This window comes from Carcharhinus amblyrhynchos, chromosome 28, assembly GCF_965287045.1.
Source record: "Carcharhinus amblyrhynchos chromosome 28, sCarAmb.v2.hapA, whole genome shotgun sequence".
Taxonomy (NCBI): Eukaryota; Metazoa; Chordata; class Chondrichthyes; order Carcharhiniformes; family Carcharhinidae; genus Carcharhinus; species Carcharhinus amblyrhynchos.
In genome coordinates, this window is record NC_137351.1 from 7,248,817 (window position 1) to 7,270,708 (window position 21,892).

The 21,892-nt window shown below is 40.9% G+C and overlaps 2 protein-coding genes across 9 annotated transcripts in view; one reads left to right on the forward strand and one right to left on the reverse strand.

Annotated features, from left to right (window-relative positions):
- Positions 1–9,716, reverse strand: part of wdr93 (WD repeat domain 93) — a 46,889-nt gene extending 37,173 nt beyond the window's left edge. For all 4 annotated transcript variants that reach the window (XR_013889605.1, XM_080214293.1, XM_080214292.1 and 1 more), the window contains exons 1-5: positions 9,519–9,716; positions 7,220–7,518; positions 3,596–3,797; positions 2,504–2,568; positions 871–949 (exon numbers count right to left, since the gene is read on the reverse strand). Coding sequence is in view for 3 of the 4 variants with exons in the window: in XM_080214293.1 (XP_080070419.1) it covers positions 871–949; positions 2,504–2,568; positions 3,596–3,797; positions 7,220–7,480 (607 nt within the window). In the remaining variant the exon portion in view is untranslated. The remainder of the gene's footprint in view (positions 1–870; positions 950–2,503; positions 2,569–3,595; positions 3,798–7,219; positions 7,519–9,518) is intronic.
- Positions 9,717–9,898: 182 nt separating this feature from the next.
- Positions 9,899–21,892, forward strand: part of pex11a (peroxisomal biogenesis factor 11 alpha) — an 85,154-nt gene continuing 73,160 nt past the window's right edge. For 2 of the 5 annotated variants that reach the window (XM_080214401.1, XM_080214404.1), the window contains exon 1: positions 12,350–12,663. Coding sequence is in view for 2 of the 5 variants with exons in the window: in XM_080214407.1 (XP_080070533.1) it covers positions 10,018–10,062; positions 12,491–12,663; positions 15,753–15,868 (334 nt within the window). In the remaining 3 variants the exon portion in view is untranslated. Of the gene's footprint in view, positions 10,063–12,182; positions 12,298–12,349; positions 12,664–15,752; positions 15,869–21,892 lie in introns of those variants that run through there. The other 3 variants (XM_080214407.1, XM_080214408.1, XM_080214402.1) reach the window with 3 other exon arrangements.

Sequence of the window (21,892 nt, forward strand, 5' to 3'; positions counted from 1 at the left end):
GAGGTAACCATCCTGCCCTTGCTATCAGCCCAGCTCCAGCTCTTTCCCCACGACTTCCACCATCACTAAGTGAAATGTCCCTATGTGATTCTAGGCCTTGGTGGGTGTTCTTAAGTTTGTCTCAATCATATTCAACTGCAGCCAGAAAGAAGGAAATGATCCTCTTCGAAATGTGCAGAAATGGGCAACACAAGTATGTTAAACAGAAACAAGACTAAGCTGTTCAACCCCTAGAGCTTTTCCACCATTCAATCACATATAGCTAATCTGTATCTCAATTCCACTCATCCGCCTTTGGTCCATATCCTTTGTTGCCTTTACAATATAAATCTATCCATTTCAATCTTGAATATTCCTAGCATTCTGAGCTTTCCTGGGGAAGAGAGCTCCAGATTTCCACTCCATTTTGAGGGAAAACATGCTTCCTGATTTCACTCCTAAATCCCCAAGCTTCCAGTTTTAAGATTGTGCCCCTTGTTTTTGCTGACGTACAAAGTACAAAAAGAAAGAATGAACTTGCATTTGTATAGATGTTGGGCGTGATACTCCCACTTGCATTGAGCATCCGGCCCACCCCAGGAGGTCGGGGGCACGTGAATCACCTGACTGCCTCACAGAGTGCCGTAAATTATTAAAACTCAGCTTGCCCAAAAGTCCAACAGGAAAACCTCCTGTTTTCCTGCCCGTTGGGCACTTAGAATTATTTCCCCTGTTGTGTTTCTGAAGATACCTAAAATGCAACAAATTAATGAATTATTCTGAAGTGTTGTTTCTATTGTCAAGCACGCATCCAAGAGCAATGTGTTGAATAATCGGACATAGTAATACATGAACACTGAGGAATAATCAAGAATTGGGAGAATGGTTTACCTTCAAGCATTAGACCAGCATAATCGCCACCTTCTGATAACTCAAACTTTCTACAAGTGATCTTTTCAGTCACGTTGTCCTAAAAGATAAAAATCTATTTTGTTTCACGAAAACAGCATAAAGATTTACCATTTTCAGGTTTGTTTGATACGTGATTCCTTGTATTAAAATCATAAGCAATAACAAATTACCAGAAAGCAAGTTCATTACAAAAATTAGAGTTTAGGTTGTTTAACTAGATTGTTCCCCTCAAATGTTCAATCCAATGCACATATTGTACCACGATAGTTTTATTTTGCTTAATGTTTTATGCCATTGAAGATTTGCTAACCGAATACTGGGGAAAAGGGGCTATTATTTTGGATAGTTCAGGGGAGTGTGCTCTTTCTTTATAGCTGCCCACAGCTTTAAAATTATGCTGGCATTGAGGTTTCCAACTCTGGTTGGAGCATATTCTGGAAACTTTCATCACGTGTTCTTGCCTCCAAGCACCCTGACATAATGCTCCCATCATTTGTCATCTGACTCATCAATTTGTGTGGTAATTGGTCAGCAATGGCAACGGTATTATCAGCAATCTCTTGCAATGCATGCATGTACTGGTTTGAGCACCCAGGTACAAAGACCAGATTGCATTATGAGAACATGAAGCCTTGGTGCTTGTTAAAAGTTTGATTAGAAGAAAAATGTCCCTATAGCTTTTCTCCCGGCCTCTGAGTAATTGCCCAAGAAATTAATCTTTAGTTCCGGGACAATCTGGGACACTTGGAAATCTGACTTGGAAGATTTATTTTATCAGCAGACCAGAAGCTATCTGGCAAGAAAGTCAATGTCACTTCCCTGCCCCGACATCCAAATTAAAATGCACTTCAGGCGCTCTTGACGCGATAAAATCCAATTTTCAAAAATTCCTCAGGGTCCTGCCTGTTTCTGGCGAGCATCTCATCCTCTTGCAGAATATTACAGGCTAAAATGATTAAAGGAGCATAGTAACCTAATTTTAACCACCCACCTGCCTGTGGAAAGAGTTAATAAAGATCCTAGGATAAAGCTCTCTCTCTTCCACCACACCAATGTGATTTAAGTAGCCTGTCACCAAAGCAAACTCCTCTGGACATCTCAAAACTGTGGTTTTTCTTTACCTCAGTTTCCATACCTGTCAATCCAAATTAACACCCAATATGACATATGGTTTAAGGAGAATGCTTACAGACAAGAATCATGTCCATTTGAGCTAAATCAACATTCATAATTAACTCACCGCACAAGATCAATTATTGGCATGAAATTATTTTCATCCTTTATTCCACCAATTTTCCTTCTCTCCTACTCTTCTCCTAAAAGTTTTGATACCTTCCCATGGTGTAGTTCTAAAGGTGCACTTCTTTTTATGCTGAGTAGGGAAGGATATTACAATTGGTCGCAGGCACATGGACATGTACTTCCAAAAAGGGTCACAGGATTACACCTCCTAAGACAAGGTTGCTGAGGCCAAACGTGTACTGCTTGAGCTGGACTCAGCTGACTCTGTACATAACAGCACCAAAGATGGTACTTTCCTGACCTCTGTGATTTATTAAAAAATATGTTTTCTATTACAATTCCATAATTCACACGATAGAAAATGACTTACAAATGCATTGAAAACTTTTATCAATGAAACGACGCCCGAGTAAGAAATAAGAAGACGTGCAACACCTAAAACACAAAAGGAGAGAAAACACGTATGAACACATGCGTGAAAAGGATTTGTACAGTAGGTGTGGAGCTCTATAACCCATACATGTGTGTGAGGAAAAACTGAGTGCTGTAAATCTGCAATAAAAACAGAAAACACTGGGAATCTGCAGCAGTTAAACAGTATCTGGCAGAGAAAAAGGATAGGTCAAAAAAATATATATTTTTATTCAAAATATTTTATCCTTATCGCTGTGGCAGGATCAAAATTCTGGGACTCCCACCATAACAGCACTGTGGGTCACACGGACTTCATGTAGGCAGCCCAACACCTTCCTAAGTGTATGGACAATGCATGCTGGGTTTGCCCATATCCCATGATGAATTAAAAAAAATTATTGCTATATGGTTCCACCTTCTACCTTATTGCTACTTTAGCAGTAAAACTTGGAATCTTTGATTGGGGTCCCACATCCTGCTGAAATCACTATGTTTAAGGGGGGGTCTAGCAAACAGCAGAATGGAATACATCAGCTTGGACTGGTTCGCTGAGGCCACGGAGCCTTAGACCTCAACAAACTTTGTTAGTGGTTTGGAATGCAAACATACAACGGTGATCTATTGCAGCAAGTGGTCCAAGAATGGCACAATAGTTCAAGAGGAGTAATCAGGTGTCCCTAGCAATGTAATTTTCCATTCCAAAAGTGCAGGATTGGTGCACTACGTCTCATCAGAAGAGGTGAGCAGATCCCCTGCCTCATCCTGTAGGAGTAACATCAGGAGTGACAAGACCCAGGGTTATCAGTTAGACATTCTTGTAACTCAAACAGTGCTGGACCCTCACCTTATGAGCAGCCTTGCTGTATTTTGAAAAATCCACAAGTAGATATGATGTATATTTACTGAATGAACTTGCACATTAAGAATGACAATAGAAACAGAACCCCGTCCTCCCCCACCTCTCCCCAGAAATTAGAGTCTTTGCCAATAGGATGGGAGACATTTAGGAGAATCAACTTTTAAACAGTAAGTATTTTCAAGTAAATACCCATGTCATCCAGGGCAGCGAACAGATAAAGTTGGCCTCCAACATGTCTGACTTGAAGGGCAGCAATCTCGATATCTTCCATATTCCAAACAGATTTAACAGTATGATCCTCCATGTTCAGAACAGCTATACCTTCAGATATTCCAACAAAGATATAATTTCCATGCACAGGATTTGCAAAACAGTTTAAAGTGCCAGGAACCTGTTCAAAATGTAAAAGAGATAGAAATCAGATTGCCAAAACCAGAACTGATTACCTTTCTGGCCAAAGACATTTTAATTACTGGAAAGTTTACTCAGCAGGATTCAAAATTACTGGGTGAATTCCAATCTTCTCTGCTCTCCAGCAATGATGTCACTTCACATTGATGAATTGAAACAAAAGAAATCAAGGACAGTATTTGATCCAAAGTTGTTAGAAAAAGTAGCAAGACTGAGGATTCAGCAAAAGAGGATCAAGAAATTGATTCAGAGGGGAAAAATAGTGCGAGAGTAAGCTTGCAAGTAACATAAAAGTGGACTGCAGAAGTATGTAAAAGCAAAAAGGCTAGTGAAGACAAATATAGATCCCTTACATTCAAAATGGGAGAATTTATAACAGGGAACAAGGAAATGGCACAGCAATTAAATAATTACTTTAATTCTACCTTCACGGTGAATGACACAAATAACTTCCCAGAAATGCTAGGGAACCAAGGGTCTAGTGGGATGGTGGAATTGAAGAAAATTAGTATTACCAACAAAAATAGTGCTGGAGGTATTAATGAGAGCGATAGCTGATAAATTCCCATGGCCTGATAATCTAGATCCCAGGGTACTAAAGAAAGTGGTCATGGAAATAGTGGAGGCATTGCTTGTCATCTTTCAAGAATCTGTAGATTCTGGAATGGTTGCAGCATTTGGAGAGGAGCAACAGTGGTCCCACTATTTAAAAAGGAGGAAGAAAACAGAGAATTACTGATCAGTTTGCCAAACATCAGGAGTAGGGAAGATACTGCACTCTATTCCAGAGGATGTGATAACAGGGCACACAGAAAATGTCAACGGGATTAGACAAAGTCAACACGGATTAATGAAAGGGAAATCATGTTTGTCAAACCTACTAGAGTTTTATGAGGATGTAACTAGCAGAGCCAGATAAGAGACAGCAATAGATGTAGGGTATTTGGATATTCAGAGACTTTTGATAAAGTCACATGGAAAGATTAATATGCAAAATTAATGCAAATTAGATTGGAGTGATATATTGGCATGGATTGAGAATTGGTTAGCAGTCAGGAAACAGAGTAGGTAAAATTGTTTTTTTGAAGTGGCAAGTAGTGGCTACTGGAGTCGAACAGGCATCAGAGCTTGGGCCCCACCTATACATAATATGAAATAATGATTTGGATGCGGGAACTAGAATGTAATATTTCTAAGTTACCTAATGACACAAAATCTGGTGGGAATGTGAGTGATGGGAAGGATGTTGTAGTGATTATGGGGTCTGTCGCTTTAAGACAGCACAGCAGAAGACGGCCACTTGGCTTGAGGGAAAGCATTCTTTCTGGTTGTATCACAGTGTGGTATGGTCCCTGTTCTGCTCACAACTGTGAGCAACACAAAAGGTCATGAATGTAGCCCAATCCATCACGCAAACCAGCTTCCCATTCATTGACTCTGTCTACACTTCCCAGTGCCTCGGCAAAGCAGCCAGCATAATTAAGGACCCCTCACATCCCAGACATTTTTTCTTCCATCTTCTTCCATTGGGAAAAAGATATAAAAGTCTGAGGTCACGTACCAACTGACTCAAGAACAGCTTCTTCCCTGCTGCCATCAGACTTTTGAATGGACCTACCTTGCATTAAGTTGATCTTTCTCTACACCCTAACTATGACCGTAACACTACATACTGCACTATCTCCTTTCTTTATCTATGAATGGTATGCTTTGTCTGTATAGAACGCAAAAGACAATAATAAATCAAATTAATAAATAATAAATAAATAATAATAATATATAATAAATCAAAACGTGTGACAATAATAAATCAAATCAAATCAAATCAAAGGGAACTGAGAGTGAGTGATCATTCCAGAAGTGGCAGAATACATCTGGAAAAGGACTGGAGCAGCCAGGGGCTGTTGCTCCAAGGCAGTTTAGGGCTGCAAACGCCTGTACGTAGTTTCTCTTTAGTAATAAATACCTCTTCTTTCAAACAAAGTCTGAATTCTTTTGGTGATGCCTGACCTGCCACTATCTAACAGATGTTAAGAGGCTTTAAGGTGATTAGGACAAGTTGAGTGAGTGAGGCAAATACATGGCAGAAGTAGTATGATGTGGATAAATGTGAAGTTATCTACTTTGTTAGGAAAAACAGAATGGCAGAGTATTATTTATATGGTGATAGATTTGGAAGTGTTGACTTACAAAGGGATATGGGTGTCCTTGTACACCAGTCACTGGAGTCAAGCACGCAGATTCAGCAAGTCATAAAGAAAGCAAATGAATGGCATGTTGGCATTCATTGTATCAGGACTTGAGTACAGGAATAAAGTTATATTACTGCAGCTGTCATGGCCTTCACAAGACAATACTTGGAATACTTTGTACAGTTTTGGTCTCCTTACCTAAGAAAGGATATACTTGCCATGGAGGGAATACAGCAAATGTTCACCAAACTGATTCTGGGATGGCAGGATTGATGTATGATAAGAGATTGTGTTGATTAGGCATGTATTCATTGCAGTTTAGGAGAATGAGAGGGGATCTCATTGAAACATATAGAATTCTGAAAGGGCTGGACAGACTGGAGGCAGTGATGTTGTTTCCTCTGGCTGAGGGCTCTAGAACAAGGGGTCACAGTCTCAGGATATGGAAGTAGGCCATTTTTGGCTGAGATGAGGAGAAACTTCTTCATTCAGAGGGTGGTGAACCTGTGAAATTCTCTGTCACAGAAGGCTATGGAGGCCAAGTCACAGAATATACTTAAGAAGGAATAAATAGACCTTGCTACTCTAAAGGCATCAAGGGGTAAGGGGAGTGCACGGAAATACGGCATTGAGATAGAAGATCCATGTGATCATATTAAATGGAGCAGTAGGCTCGAAGAGCCGAATAACCTACTCCTGCTCCTAATTTTGATATTTATATTAAAGACAATTCACCAAATAAAAAAACACATTCTGACAATTTATCCGGACTGCAATAAGCCCCAACAATAATTATTGCTATCTCATATCTACCTCACATATGATCAACAGACATCCAGGCGAAGTACCGTAAGACTGCTTATGTGTACGACAATATACTCCAGCAACAACCGTTGTCTTTTAGAAAATGTTTTTAAAAATGTTGAAGAGACAAATATTAAAGATCAAATAGGGAGAGAGGCAGAAGTGGACTGGGGTTAGGTGGCTCAAGTGGAGAAAGAAACGGAAGTAGAATTGTTGAACCAAAGTTTCTCTTCTGCTGTAGAATACACTGATTCTATGAATCAGCTACAGAAAGTGTGGCCTCTGCATTTTTACATGAGTTATTTGATGTATCTACAGACAACACCTGGACAATTGGTTACAGCAAATATGATAAAATGATGCAGAATTGAATAATGTCATTTGCTGGACTATAATACTCTCCTACCTGAATTTCCTCTGATGATTCACAAGTAGGTGGTTTGATCTTTAATTTTTCGGCCTCCCTTTCTGCTTCCCTTTTTTCAATACTTTCCCAAGCACTGTCAACAATGAAGCCAATTAATTTATCGATCATCCTGAAGGGTTGGGGTAGCTCGTCAATTCTCAGTTCTGGATCCTTCAGGTAATAGGCTTCTTCATCACCTTCATTAAAATCACGTTCAGAAGGAGTTGGAACTGCCAGATATTTCTTACTGTAGCTCAGCATCCTCTTTAATATCTACAGCCTCACCGTTCTTCAACACTCTGAAATTTGACCAGAATCATCTTATTTGTCTTTCTAGAGAATTTGTCAATTCTTCCTCTCTTGTTCCATCCAAGAGTCAGATCCTATATTTTTTATTTATTCTCAGTTAAATTCAGAGCTCATCCCACCATTTTAAACCCTAACTCATTTTACTCCATACCTCAAAATTGCAGAAATCCTTTATACCTACAGCATTTACTCTCCTCTACAATATCAGGCTTCTCTCAGGGAGTCAAGGGATAGGCAGGAAAGTTGAGTTAAAGTTAAAGATCAGCCATGACTGTATTGAATGGCAGATCAGACTCAAAGGACCGTGTGGTCTATTTGTGCTCCTGGTTCTTATGTTCTCAAAAACAAGCTTACATCGCTGAGTGTTCTTCTTTGGGAACAGGATTCAATCAAGCATGGGCAGAAAGAATGATAATTTATCTATTGGATATACAAATCTTAGGTGCAATAACTTTGGACATTGTTAATTCAGTTCTTAGTTAGGCATACATTATTTATGTCAATTTAGCCATTCACTCAGACAGGTCATAAAATGGAGAGTGTGGAAAGTGGAAAGCTTTCACACAGACAATGTTGGGAATAAAGTTTATTTATTCATCACAAGTAGACTTAAATTGGCATTGCAATGATGTTAGTATGAAAATCCCCTGGTTGCCACACTCCGACACCTGTTTGGGTACACTGAGGAGAATTTACATGGCCAATGCACCGAACCGGCACATCTTTTCTTTGTTTTTTTGAAGGACCTCAAATGTTCTTTTGAGGCCAGAATTGACTTATTTTGGATTTGCCAAGTTGAATTGAGTTTTACTCAGCATCTAATTATATTGCACCTGATATTGCATTGCATGACATTTCTGTGCAATAGGAAGTGCACTGTTCCTATAAACTGAAGACCCTAGCATTGGTGAGTTCAAAATTCATAAGGAAAATACCTGTCCACTTGATTATTTTTTCCTATAATCTTAAGCTGTGATGTTGCTTGACACTATGTGGCTAGATCCTTCACTTTTGCTCCCAACAAAAAAACGATATCTTAAGAGCTAATTGAGTTCGAAACAGTTAATCTGTGCTTTTTATCAAAGTGAATATAATTTCTTAAAAGTTCTGTCAGCTTTTAAAATACTTAGAAAAAAGCATTAAGATCCAAATTATCCAACTGTAATTACAGAAAAAAAATTATTATTCAAAGTTTTGGGTTATGGAACAAATTAATCTGCATAAGTTTGCAATGTTGTTAGTACTATAGCTCCAGCTTTAAATCAAATATAAACAATGTTCAATCATAATAAACAAATCTAATTTGCCAGGAAATGCAATGCTTGTACCAAATTAATGTCAGACTCCTATTTATTGATTAAGCTCAGCCTTCAATACCATTATTCCCACAAAATGCATCTCCAAGACCTGGACCTTGGCTCCTCTCTCTGTGATTGGAGCTCATGTAGTGCATAAAACACATGGCAGAGACCTATCAGGCAGAATTGTTTCTTTTCTCCTTCCCTCCCCAGTGCTGTGCAATCCATGTCAAACAAGTTAACTCACAGGACATTCTGCTGTAAAATGGTGGGTGGCAGTCATGCAGTAATTAGCACTGCTGCCTTACAGGTGCCAAGGCCTTGGGTCCAATTCTGGCTTTGGATGAGTATCTGTGTGGAAGTTACATGTTCTCCCCATATCTGCATGGGTTTCCTCTGGTTTCCTCCCGCAGTTTAAAGATGTGCAGGTTGGGTGGATTGGCATGCTAAATTGCCTCTTAGTGTCAGGGAGGATTAGCAGGATAAATATGTCAGGTTGCGGGGATAGGGCCAGGGTGGGATTGCTGTTGGTGTGGGCTCGAAGAGCCAAATGGCCTCCTTCTGCATTGTACATAGTGATTCTATGGAAACTGAAGCTTTAAGTTCGCTTTTTTAAGCATCCACACAATTCATCCTGCCATGGAATGAGCAGGGCACCAACCCGGATCCTGAAAAATTCAAAGAAAACTTACAATTCTGCGGGAGTCAAAGGCGCACAGATTCAGAAACTTGAACAAGTTGGGCAGCTGCTTTGGGGAGGGAAAATTAGATATTATTTCCTATATTTCAATGGGGGGAGGGGAGAAACTTGCACAGAATTTAAAACAGATTTAAAAAAATAAAATCCAAGGTCCTCCTCCAGCTTGATTAACATCGCTCCCTGAAAATGACTGGTTAGAAACCAGTTGGATTCCTCCGCTCAGGGCTCCAGGCTGTTGATGCTGTGGGCTACTGGTTACTAGGCAACCGGGACCGGAAGTGCGGTCCGTCCCTTTAAAGTGTCCGCCGATTTCTCGCTAGTTCGTTCCCCGCCCCCGGGGGGAGGGGAAGTGTTGGCTCTTGTTCCGTTCTCCTAAAATACAACAGCGTCAGGGTAGACGGTTCAATAGAGTCATCTGCATCTGCTGAGACTCTGCTTTAAGTTCGCTTTTTTAAAAAACGCAACAGGTGAAGAGAGTGCAGCATTGTGATATGCTTGATCTTGTGGAGAATGGAGGGAGTTTAGGCTTCAGGAGTGTAAGTAAATCTCCTAGGCCTCAGACTGATACACATATGTTTCCCAATACATGTGGCAATAATAAATCAGATGTCTGAATGACAAACAACTTATAAATTTGAAAATTAGTTGGATTTGGGGAGGTAAACCAAGTGCTGGATGAAATGCTTTTGTTTTTAATAAATCGTGTGTGTATGTTATTATTGTGTCTATATATATATATATATATGACAAAATATATAGACATATATATAGTATATAATGATTTATTATTAAAACAAAAGCATTTGTCCAGTGCTCAATTTACCTCCCCAAATCCAACTAATTTACAAGTTGTCTCATTCAGATATCTGATTTATTATTGTCACATGTATTGGGATTCAGTCAAAAGTAATGTTTTTTATGAGCTATACGGACAACACTTACTGTTCATAGAGAAGGAAAGGAGAGGCTGCAGAATGTAGTGTTAAAGTTATAGCGAGGGTGTATGGAAAGATCTGCTTAGTATAAGGTAGGTCTATTCAAAAGTCTCGACAGCAGGGAGGAAACATGGAAACTAGAAGCAGGGGTTGGCCATGTGGCCCTTTGTGCCTGCTTTGGCATTCATTTTGATCAGGGCTTCCACTGACTCCTTTCCCCACCCCCTTCCTTGATCCCTTTAGTGCCAATTTCTTGAAATCGCAACTACTTGTGATTCCACAGGTTCACCATCACATAAAAGATGATTTGTTTTTAAAATAAAAGAATCTCATTCAAACACTCAGTTTACCTCCCAAAGTTAAACTAATTTCCAAATTTACAAGTTGTTTGACACCTAGATACTTGATTTATTATTGTCAAATCTGTTGTGATACAGTCAAAAGTGTTGTTTCTTGCTGCTGTAGAGACAAAATGTACTGTTAATTGAATTCATAGGGGAGAAAGAAAAGGGTGCAGAATGTAGTGTTACAGTCATACCTAGGATGTCGAGAAAGATCAGCTCAATATAGGGTGGATGCATTCAAAAGTCTGATGGCAGCAGAGAAGATGCTGTTCTTGAGTCGGTTGGTATGTGATCTCAGACTTTTGTATCTCTTTCCTGACGGAAGAAGGTGAAAGAGAGTGTGTCTGAGGTCTGTGGAGCCCTTAGAACATAAGAAATAGGAGCAGGAGTAGGCCATCTAGCCCTTCGAGCCTGCCCCGCCATTCAATAAGATCACGGCTGATCTGTCGTGGCTCAGTTTCACATTCCCGCCCTCTCCCCACAACCCTTAATCCCCTCGCTTATCAAAAACCCATCAACCCGCGTCTTAAAAATATTTAGCGAGGCAGCCTCCATCACTTCAACAGGCAGAGAATTCCAGAGATTCACCACCCTTTGAGTGAAGAAGTTCCTCCTCAACTCCGTTCTAAACCGCCCCCCCCTTTATCTTGAGGCTGTGCCCCCTAGTCCTACTGTCCTTTCTGAGCGGGAAGAGTCTCTCCACCTCTATCCTATCCATCCCATTCATCATCTCATATGTCTCAATGAGATCTCCCCTCATTCTTCTAAACTCTAACGAGTACAAGCCTAGTTTATTCAGCCTCTCCTCATAGCTCAACACCCTCAACTCCGGCATCAACCTAGTAAACCTCCTCTGCACTCCCTGATTGCTTTTCTGAGGCAGTGGGAAGTGTAAACAGCCAATTGATGGGGAGCTGGTTTGCCTGATGGACTGGGCTACATTCGCAACCCTTTGTAGTTTCTTGCACACACCGGGGTCAATGTGACTGAAGTTCACCAGCATTTTCTGTTTTTGACTGAGATGTCTCCTAGCTCCTCACTTGCACCCCTGCTCATTCTGGGCACTGATGGGACCAACCTGGCAACAGCCTCCCTGAATGAGGCTGAGGGAAGGATAGAGGAGAGGTTTCCAGGGGGTGTGGAGTCTGAGGTGGTCCTGATTGTGACCCTGACTGTGACAGCTGTCTCTCTGATCTCTGCTTCATTGTTCCTGTACAGGAAACACAAACAAACTCTGTTCAACCAGTCATCAAATGATCAATAAAGCACTGACTCCTTGTTTAAAAAAAAGTAATTGACTAACACAAGCAGAAAGTACTGGATGAGCAAGTCTGGTAGCCTCTTCTGAAGAGCGAAAAACAGAGTTAAACATTTCCAGTCCGATATGAGGCCATACTAAATTGCCCCTTAGTGTCCAAGATATGTAGGTTAGAAGAATCAACCGTGGGAAATGCGTATGGTGCTGGGGCCGGATAAAATACTCTGAGAACTGGTGGGCTGAATGGATTATGTGATGACTTAATAGTTTCATGTACACATTTACACCTTGTGACTACAGCCTGAGGCAGCAAGGCTACAGAACAGAGATATTACACAATATGTTATGAGTTTGTATTTTGATTCCTCTTCATTTCAAAAGTTATATTGTGTTTCTCCTCTTGTCTACTTCCCCTGCTGTTTTACAGTGTGAGGCTCGGGCTGCCGTGGACGAGTTATTGAGTTCTGAGTTATTCATTCGCTCCGGGGTTCAAAGGTTCTCTTTCACGAGAAACTCGGCTCTTTACTGCCTCCCGTTTCTCGCCATGGATTCTTTTGTGAAATTCACTTCCCTTAGCCAAGGCAGGGACAGAATCTTCAGGTATGGTTTTTAGTAATTAAACTTTCACACTGCCTTTCAACATCAATCCGACAGATGGAATCTATCTTATAGTTTTAGCAGTGTTGCATTTTCATTTATAGTTTTTTGATTGACCTGTTGCTTGTCTGCCATTTTGACAAATGTGTTTCATGTTCTAACCTAGCTCGCTCGTAATTAAAATATTTATCTATGTTGTAACCGAAAGCAAACATTATTTTCCCGTGTATTTACAAACTATGGCCGACAGTTGAGGCCGGTCTGAAGTATTTCAATCCTGTGTTTAATTTCATGATCTCAATTGCCCTGTTCTCTTTGCATTTCAATAGCTAAGTGCATTTATTTTAATTGTGCTTTCATCGGCGTGTTTGTTTTATTGTTTCCTGTTGTAGTTCGAACACATTTTAATCGCAGTAGCCCAGGTTTATAATAATTCAGGCCAGTGTCTGAATATCAACGCTACTTGTACATTTTGAATCCAGTTAGATTTGAAGACAAATCGAACTAATTTGAGTGCCTGGATGCGATGCGGGTCACGTATGTCTGGATAGCTCGTGTTTGGGAATTTGCTGGTGTTTATTTCACATCAAGTTCATCCTCAAATGTTGAATAATTTATAGTTTACATTGACATCAGCCTTGCACTGCAAAGGCATAGTCGGGGGTCACACATTGGAGAGGATGGTAAAATCAACGCAGTTCCGAGTTCAGTTTGAAAACTATTGGTTGGCTGTCAGTACTTGCCTCAATTTTTTGTGAATAGTGGGAGCTGTCCTTTATGCTTAATAGACATTGACATTCTTAACTGTTGGAAGAGACTTCATGGTGTATTCAGGAATATACAGAGCTTTTCTCCTCAAGAGAGTCATTGTAAATACAGCCAAAGTATATAAGATTTGTTTCAACTCATGTATTTAGAATGAGATTCGCCCAATTTGATTGCATATTAATCACCCACTTCCTCCCTGGTCTTTTTTCCATGTTCACAAGCATCAGCTTCTGAGCAAGGCACTACTGGTCAAGACTGTTTTCTGATTCTATGTCCTTTTGAAGTTCTAACTGTCCTCTTCACAATTTACAAGACTTCTAAGTTTTGTTTTGTCTGCAAGCTTTGAAATTGCCCCCCTGCGCACCAAAATCTAGATCATTAAGCTATATCAGGAAAAGCAACGGTTCTAATACCGACCCTGGGGAAACACCACTACAAACCTTTCTCCAGCTCAAAATATCCAACAATCATTACTTTCTGTTTCTTATTCAGCTAATTTTAAATCCAAATTGCTGCTATCTCTTTTGTTCCATGAGCTAATGCTGTCCATGTTAAATAATGTGCACAATGTTCTAACTTTTCATTACTTAAGCATGGACTAAAACATATAAATGTTAGATTTTTATCAAGTGCTTCCATTGTGAATTGTTGCAAATATTTGTAATGGAAACTGTCCTCTGCCTTCTGTAATGATAGCTCCCAGCTGGAGACACTATACCTTCCTCACTGACAGGAATCTCTGGAGTTTAGAAATATAAGATGTGACTTGGTTGAAACGTATAAGATTCTTTCCTGAGAGGTCTTGACAGGGTGGATGTGGAAAGGATGTTTCTTTGTGGGAGACTCTAGAAATAGGGGGTCACTATTTAAAAATAAGGAGTCATCCATCCATTGAAGACAGAAATGAGGAGAAATGCTTTCTTTCAAGGTTGTGAGTATTTAGAGCACTCTTCCTCAAAAAAGCAGTGGAAGCAGAGTCTTTGAATATTTTTAAGTCAGAGGTAGGTAGATTCTTGATTAACAACAGGATGAAAGACTATTGGGGGTAGGCAGGAACGTGGAGTTGAGGTTACAATCAGATCTTATTGAAGGCAGCTCAAGTGGCCTACCTCTGCTTCTAATTATTATGTTTGTACGGAGCATATGATTGTCTGTACTCAAAGCTGAGGGGCTGGAAGATGCAACACTGCATTGACACATTGCAGTACAATTTAATGTGCCACTATTCTATGGTGGCATTGTAAATGTGAAGAAAGCCATTTATAATGGAAAAATAGATACATATGTGTATACACTTAAATACATAAGCATTTTTTAAAATAAGGGCTAACTGAGAGTGTTATTTTCATTTGCAGCATACAGAATCAGGGATCTGGATGGGGGTGAAAAAGGAAAGATCCTGGAGAATTTGGGGAGGAAATCAAATGCCACAATATGACCTTCTTTGACTTGGCCTTTGAACTGGGCTCCTATTCATAATCTGCCTTACCTAGGCATTCTATCAAATGCAGCAAGCTGACTTAACTGGTTTGCATATCTTTACATTCCAAGATCACCATCTTTGCTTCCGTTTATGATATGAATCTATGTAGTTTCCAGAGGAGCAAATTAAATCACCTGGATCATTTGTTTTTGGAATTCATTGCATGTGATTTCAAGTGCAGCTCCATTGAACCCTACAATACACTGAGAACTGGGCGAGTTTACAAGAGAATCATTTTAGTCTGTCATGTCTGTGCTTTGTTTTCATTAGAGTAATCCTAAAACGAATTCCACTGTCCTGCTCTCCCTACATAGGCTTGTATCTTCCCCTGCTTCAATATCTAATCACTCCTTTCCCCTCTCTCTCAAGATTCATTTATCCTGTGGCAAATCTTCTGTGCTCTGACCAAACTACATAAGGACCTTCCTTCGAACCTCTCTTTTCACTCTCCTTACATTTTGAATTGGGGCTTTGTAAAGGTACAGAAATGACAAATCTCACTTATGATTTCTGCACAACCTTAATTGATCTGTTTAAACAGTTCATGCAAAGACATAGTTCTTGCAACAGTTGTGGAAGTTGCACTGCTGCTTGCTATTCTTTCACCCGTAGAGATTGGCTTTGAATCCAATTCAGGTGAAAATCTTTTTCTCTTCTTATACAGATCATATGTGAAATCAATAGTATAACATCTGATGCACCTTTTATTAGTCTAGAAGAGCTATCATGTTTTTTTGATGCAATACGTTTAAGGATAGTGCATTTGCCAAAACATTAAATGCTAATTGCTCCGTGTAGCAGGAAATAAGCTTTGTGCTTCTTGCATTTTGTTTTCTTTCAGAACCACTCAGTATGCATGCACGTTACTTAATTATCTAATTCACAAGAATGGTAGCAACAAGGAGCTGGTTTCAAAGCTCAAACTGTTGGAGTCTAACATGAGTGCAGGACGTAAGTGTAAGTATATGGCAAATTTGAGAAGGGGGGAATAAAGCAACACTCCCATAGCCCCGTTTAATGCTCGGTGAAGTTGCTCTTTGGGATGTGTGAAAGTGCATTAAGAAATTCAGGTAAAATTATTTTGTGCTCAATTATTGCATTAATTAACTCCTCCAAAATACAGAGATTAGATTTCCCATTTATCAAAATGAGGGGATTTCCTGCAGCTTTGCTCCAGCATTGAGGCGAGAGTATATTTGTGGCGCTAAACTGCTAACCTGGGTTGTGTCTTCAAGAAAGCACTAACATCTGTATAACACTTGCCACATTTTCAGGATCAGCCAATATGCTTTGCACTTAATGGATTACTGTTGACAGTCTCTGTCATACAGACAAATGTGATGGCCAAATGGGAACAACAAGATCCCACAAAGATGAACATATTAGATGATTTGTTTATTGGTTGAATATTTTTCAGATTTTGCCTTGGGTTTTTTTTTCCATTCACTTGAGAAGGACATTAATGTTGAATGAAAGATCGTGCAGTAGTTTGACACTGGACTGTTGACTTAGATTATGAGTAAAGTTTCTGCTTTCTGCACAATTGGGAAATTGAGGGTAAAATGTACTTGAAAATGCTCTTATTAAGCTAAACTTCCAAGTTTCCCCTAAAATTGATTTACAGAATTACAGATGATAAATTATCATGAGTAACACAAGTGGGCAGAGCAATAGAATGTAATTATTTCCTTTTTTGCTTTATCAAAACTGTTCCTTGATGTATTTGAGTGGTAATTTGATGCAGTTTTGTTATTACAACTGAAAATGAGTTTATTGCCAAAATTAAGCATATTTTAATAAGATTGTCCTGTCCTCTGTCTGTGAATATCCTGATATAAAGTCACTGAAAATGGCCTAAAATCATATTGGATCCATTTTAATAGTTTAATTGATGGACACTGGTCAATTTCTTTGTAAATTAGTACATTTTGATGAAATGAAAATAGGCATAATTTGAAAAGCTTTCCTGAATCAGTGCAATGGGTGGAATCTTGCAAATTGGACAACGGGGCATGATTCCAGCCAATTGAAATTTGAGTCTGTGGAAAAGTATATGGAAAGCATAAGTTTGAGTTACTTTGGGCAGAACTCCCTTGTGTTTTGATCTTTGGATGGTTAGCACTGCTGTCTTACAGTGCCAGTGACCCAAGTTCAATTCCGGCCTTGGGCGTCGGTCTGTCAGGGTTCGCATGTTCTCCCCATATCCATATGGGTTTCCTCTGGGTGCTCCAGTTTCCTCCCACAGTCCAAAGATGGCAGGTTAGGTTGATTGTCCATGCTAAATTGCCCCTTAGTGTCAGGGGAATTAGTGGGGTAAGCATGTGGGTTAAAAGGGATCTGGCCAGCGTGGGATTGTTATCTGTGCAGTCTTGATGGGCTGAGTGGCCTTCTCCTGCACAGTAGGGATTCTATGATTCTTTTGGTCGATTCTGCCCAGATTGTACAAAACTAATTGAAGCTTGCCCCTCCACCATCTTTAAGTGAATTGTGGTCTTGAAGATTCAACCTTCTGACTCAGGTCAAAGTCAAGGTGAGAGCCAGTAGAGCCAAGACAAGAGATTAAGGTTCTAAATAGGTTAATCTGGGTAATCATAGCTTTTCTAAATCTGAGGTTAATCAGAGGGATACATGCACGTTTAAAACCACAGGTCAACGCTTGACATTTTTCATTTTGCTTGCCTTAAGAGTCAAGTCAATCAAATCGTTGAAATTGCACTTGTAACCTAACTTGCACTGTATTCTGGTAGCAGATCCAGAAGGAAGTGAAAGGCACAAGGGTGTTGAGCAATACAAATAGGTGATCAGAGTTGTCAGTGATACAAACCATAAATTGAGGAGAATTTATATGGAGGAAGCAATTGACGAGGAAGGATAGGATAAGTGAACATGAAGGAAATGCTTTCTTTCAGGGTTGAGTGTTTTAGAACACTCTAAAGGAACACGAAGCATGGGAAACTGATGCAGAGAGTGATATCACTCAGGATGAAAAGAAAGACATGCTTGTGAATATCAACCTTTATGACCTTCTAATGTTCCAAAGAGCTTTACGGCATTTATTTTCTTCATTCATGAGTTGTGGACATCATTGGCAAGGCTAGCAATTGTTGCCCATTCCTAATTGCCCTTGAACTGAGTGGCTTGCTAGGCTATTTCGGGGCAGTTAAGAATCAGTCACTTGCTGTGGATCTGGAGTCTCATGAAGGCCAGACCAAGTAAGGATGGCAGATTTCCTTCCCTCAAAATACTGCATTAGGAAGGTAGTTTTTAGGACAATTGACGGTAGTTATCATGGTCACTTTAAATTCCATCAGCTGCCATGGTGGGATTCAAACCCATGCCCCCAGTGCTTTGGGCTGGGCCTTTGGATTATTAGTTCAGTTTCATGACCACTGATACCACCATCTTACCCTTAAGATGTACTTTTGCAATGAGGTTGTTGTAATATCGGAAATTCTGTAGCTAATTTGTGCACATCAAGCTCCCACAAGCAGAAATGTGACAATAATCAGATGATCTGTTTTACTGATGTTGATTAATGGATACATATTGATTAGGACACCAGGGGCAATTAATGCTGTGGGAGCTTTTTAAAGTACCACCTGAGACAGCAGAAAGAGCTGTTATTTCTAAATAGTATATGCAGATGAAAGCAGTGAGTGGCTGATTACTTGAGCACATCTAAGGAGACACATATTGACAATAGTGTGAGAGTAGAGTTAAGAGTTATATACGTGTAATAAATCTTAAAATAGAACAAAGATTGACTTTTGGTCTCCTATTTCACCAACCGGCTATTCAGAGTTTAACAAATGCCACAGTCTTCCAAGAGACAACATCTCTGTGCATCGCTGATTCACTTACAGTACTGAGAGTATCAGCTGAAACTTTTGTCCTCCATTCTCTGGAGGGGAACTTGAACCACAACAAAGAACAAAGAACAACCCAGCACGGGAAACAGGCCCTTCGGCCGAACAAGCCCGCGCCGCCGCATCACCCTACACTTATTCTATCCTGCATGTCTACGAATGGAACCCTACTCAGTCAGATTCAGGGAAGAAATAGTGTCAATTTGTTAAAAACCGATTAGCCTAAGAGCACATCTTTGGGGTGTGGGAGGAAACCGGAGCACCCGGAGGAAACCCACGCAACCACAGGGAGAATGCGCAAACTCCCACAGACACAGGCCCAAATCCATGTGTCTGCACAGCCAGCAGTGCTAGTCACTGAGCTGTTGCGGCGCCCGTCTACCGGTCCAGGATCAAGCACACACACCGACATGAAGTACTAGGCCATTCCTGGAACTTCCAAGAGCAGCCCACACACGACCCGCCGTGTGCATGCCCCTCGTTTGACACGAGGTGGACCTCCACCTGTGGAATAAAGACAAAAATATTAATCTTACAGCCTGCCTTTCCGGTGTCTCCCGAGGTTTAACCCTATTTAATAGCCCCTACCATATCCCTCCATTCTCGTTTCACTCATGTGCCTATCTAACTGCATCTTAAACGAGTCCAACGTTCCTGCCTCCACCACCCTACTCAGTAGCGCGTTCCAGACCCCCACAACTCTCTGCGTAAAGAACCTTCTTCTCACCTCCAAATTATACCTCTCCCCCCTCACCCTTAAATGATGACCTCTCGTGTTCGTACCCAGTCTAGGGAGCAGTCTCTCACTATTAACTCTATCTATTCCCTTCAATATCTTATATACTTCTATCATGTCCCCTCTCAATCTCCGTCTTTCCAAGGAGAATAGTCCCAGTTTCTTCAACCTCTCCTCGTAACCCAGTCCCCCCATGCCAGGCAACATCCTGGTAAACCTCCTCTGCACCCTTTCCAGAGACTCCACGTCCTTCCGGTAGTAAGGTGACCAGAACTGGACGCAGTACTCCAAATGCGGTCTAACCAACGTTCTGTACAACTGAAGCATTAGACGGCAGCTTTTATACTCTATGCCCCTTCCTATAAAGGCTAACATCCCATAAGCCTTCCTAACAACCTTCTCCACTTGTGACGCAACCTTCATGGATTTGTGAACCTGCACTCCCAGGTCCCTCTGTATGTCTATACTCCTAATCAGCCTACCTTTTATCACATAGCTCCTCTCTGCATTATTCCGTCCAAAATGCATCACCTCGCATTTGTCAGGATTAAATGCCATCTGCCACCTATCTGCCCACTGCACCAACCTACCTATATCCTGTTGTATCACCTGACAATCCAGTTCCGTACCCGCCAACCCTGCCATCTTGGTGTCATCAGCAAACTTGCTGATCACACCACCTACGCCCTCTTCCAAGTCATTTATGTAGACTACAAAGAGGAGAGGTCCCAGTACTGAGCCCTGCGGCACACCACTGGTCACTGGCCTCCAGCCCGACAAGGTCCCCTCCACAACTACCCTCTGTCTCCTATTTCCCAGCCAGTTCTCAATCCACCTAGCTACCTGGCCTCGTATCCCATGCGCCTTAACCTTTTCTACCAGCCTACCGTGAGGGACTTTGTCAAACGCCTTACTGAAATCCATATAGATGACATCAACGGCTCTCCCATCGTCAACCGTTTTTGTCACCTCCTCAAAGAATTCCACCAGATTCGTAAGGCAAGACCTCCCTCTAACAAAGCCATGTTGTGTATCCCTAATCAGATCGCAACGCTCCAAATGCTCATACATCCTACCCCTAAGTATTTTTTCCATTAACTTCCCTACCACCGACGTCAAACTCACCGGTCTATAATTCCCAGGGTTATCCCTACTACCTTTTTTGAACAGCGGGACCACATTTGCTACCCTCCAGTCTTCTGGGACCTCACCTGTGTCCAAAGAAGAGACAAAGATTTGCGCCAGAGGCCCAGCAATTTCATCTTTCGCCTCCCTAAGCAGCCTGGGATAAATACCATCAGGCCCCGGAGCTTTATCCGTCCTTACGCTACCTAAAAGCCCTAGCACTTCCTCTCTCGTAATAACTATATCCTGCAACTGAACCTCCGCTCCCTCCAAGAGACCGCACGATTCCGAACCCCTCTCCTTCGTGAATACCGACGCAAAGTATTCATTCAGGAGCTCCCCCATTCCCTCCGACTCAATACACAACTCTCCACTCTTGTCCCTAAGAGGACCAATTTTCCCTCTAACTACTCTCTTGCCTCTAATATAGGAATAACAAGCTTTGACCCTAAGATTAAATTGCTACCAACTGAAGCTCTACTGATATGCAGAGTTCTTCATTGTGCAGGCTGACGGAGAAACTGCAACTATGCGAGGCATTGGTGAAACCACACCTAGAGTTTTGGTCCCCTTAGTTGAGGAAGGATGTAGAGGCAGTTCAGAGAAGCTTCACTAGATTGATTCTCGTGAGTCCAGATATGAGGGGTTTGTCTTATAAACAGAGATTGAGTAGTTTAGGCCTATACTGTCTAGAGTTAGAGGAATGAGAGGAGTTCAAATTGAAGTATAAGATGATTAAAGGTATTGACAAAGTAGATGTAGAGCGGATGCTTTTTCTTTGTGGAGCAATCTAGAACAAGATAGTTTTAGGATAAGGGGTAGTAAATTTAAAACTGAGATGAGGAAAAACCCCTTCTCAAAGGCTTATGAATCTATGTAATTCGCTACCCCAAAGTGCAATGGATGTGACATTGAATAGATTTTTAATTAGTGTTGGGTTGACAAATCTCAAGGGTAGATATCTTGGAAAGAAAGTCAAGTTTTTGGAGAATTGGGATGGCAGACAGAGACAGATGACTGGGGTAGATTTGTGGGGGGCAGACACTGAATCAAACTAAGGGAGAGTTGGGGTGGCATACAGCAAATAATGAATGCTTCAAAGGAGAAGCTCAAATGAATAAAGAGAGACCATGGCATTGTTTTAGAGCCACATTACAGCAATATGGGCAGACTAGATGATGGAAAGGACCTATGTGCCAAATTTGTGTTTAAACAAACAAGATGTGGCTCCTGTTGTAGGGTGGTAACCAAAGT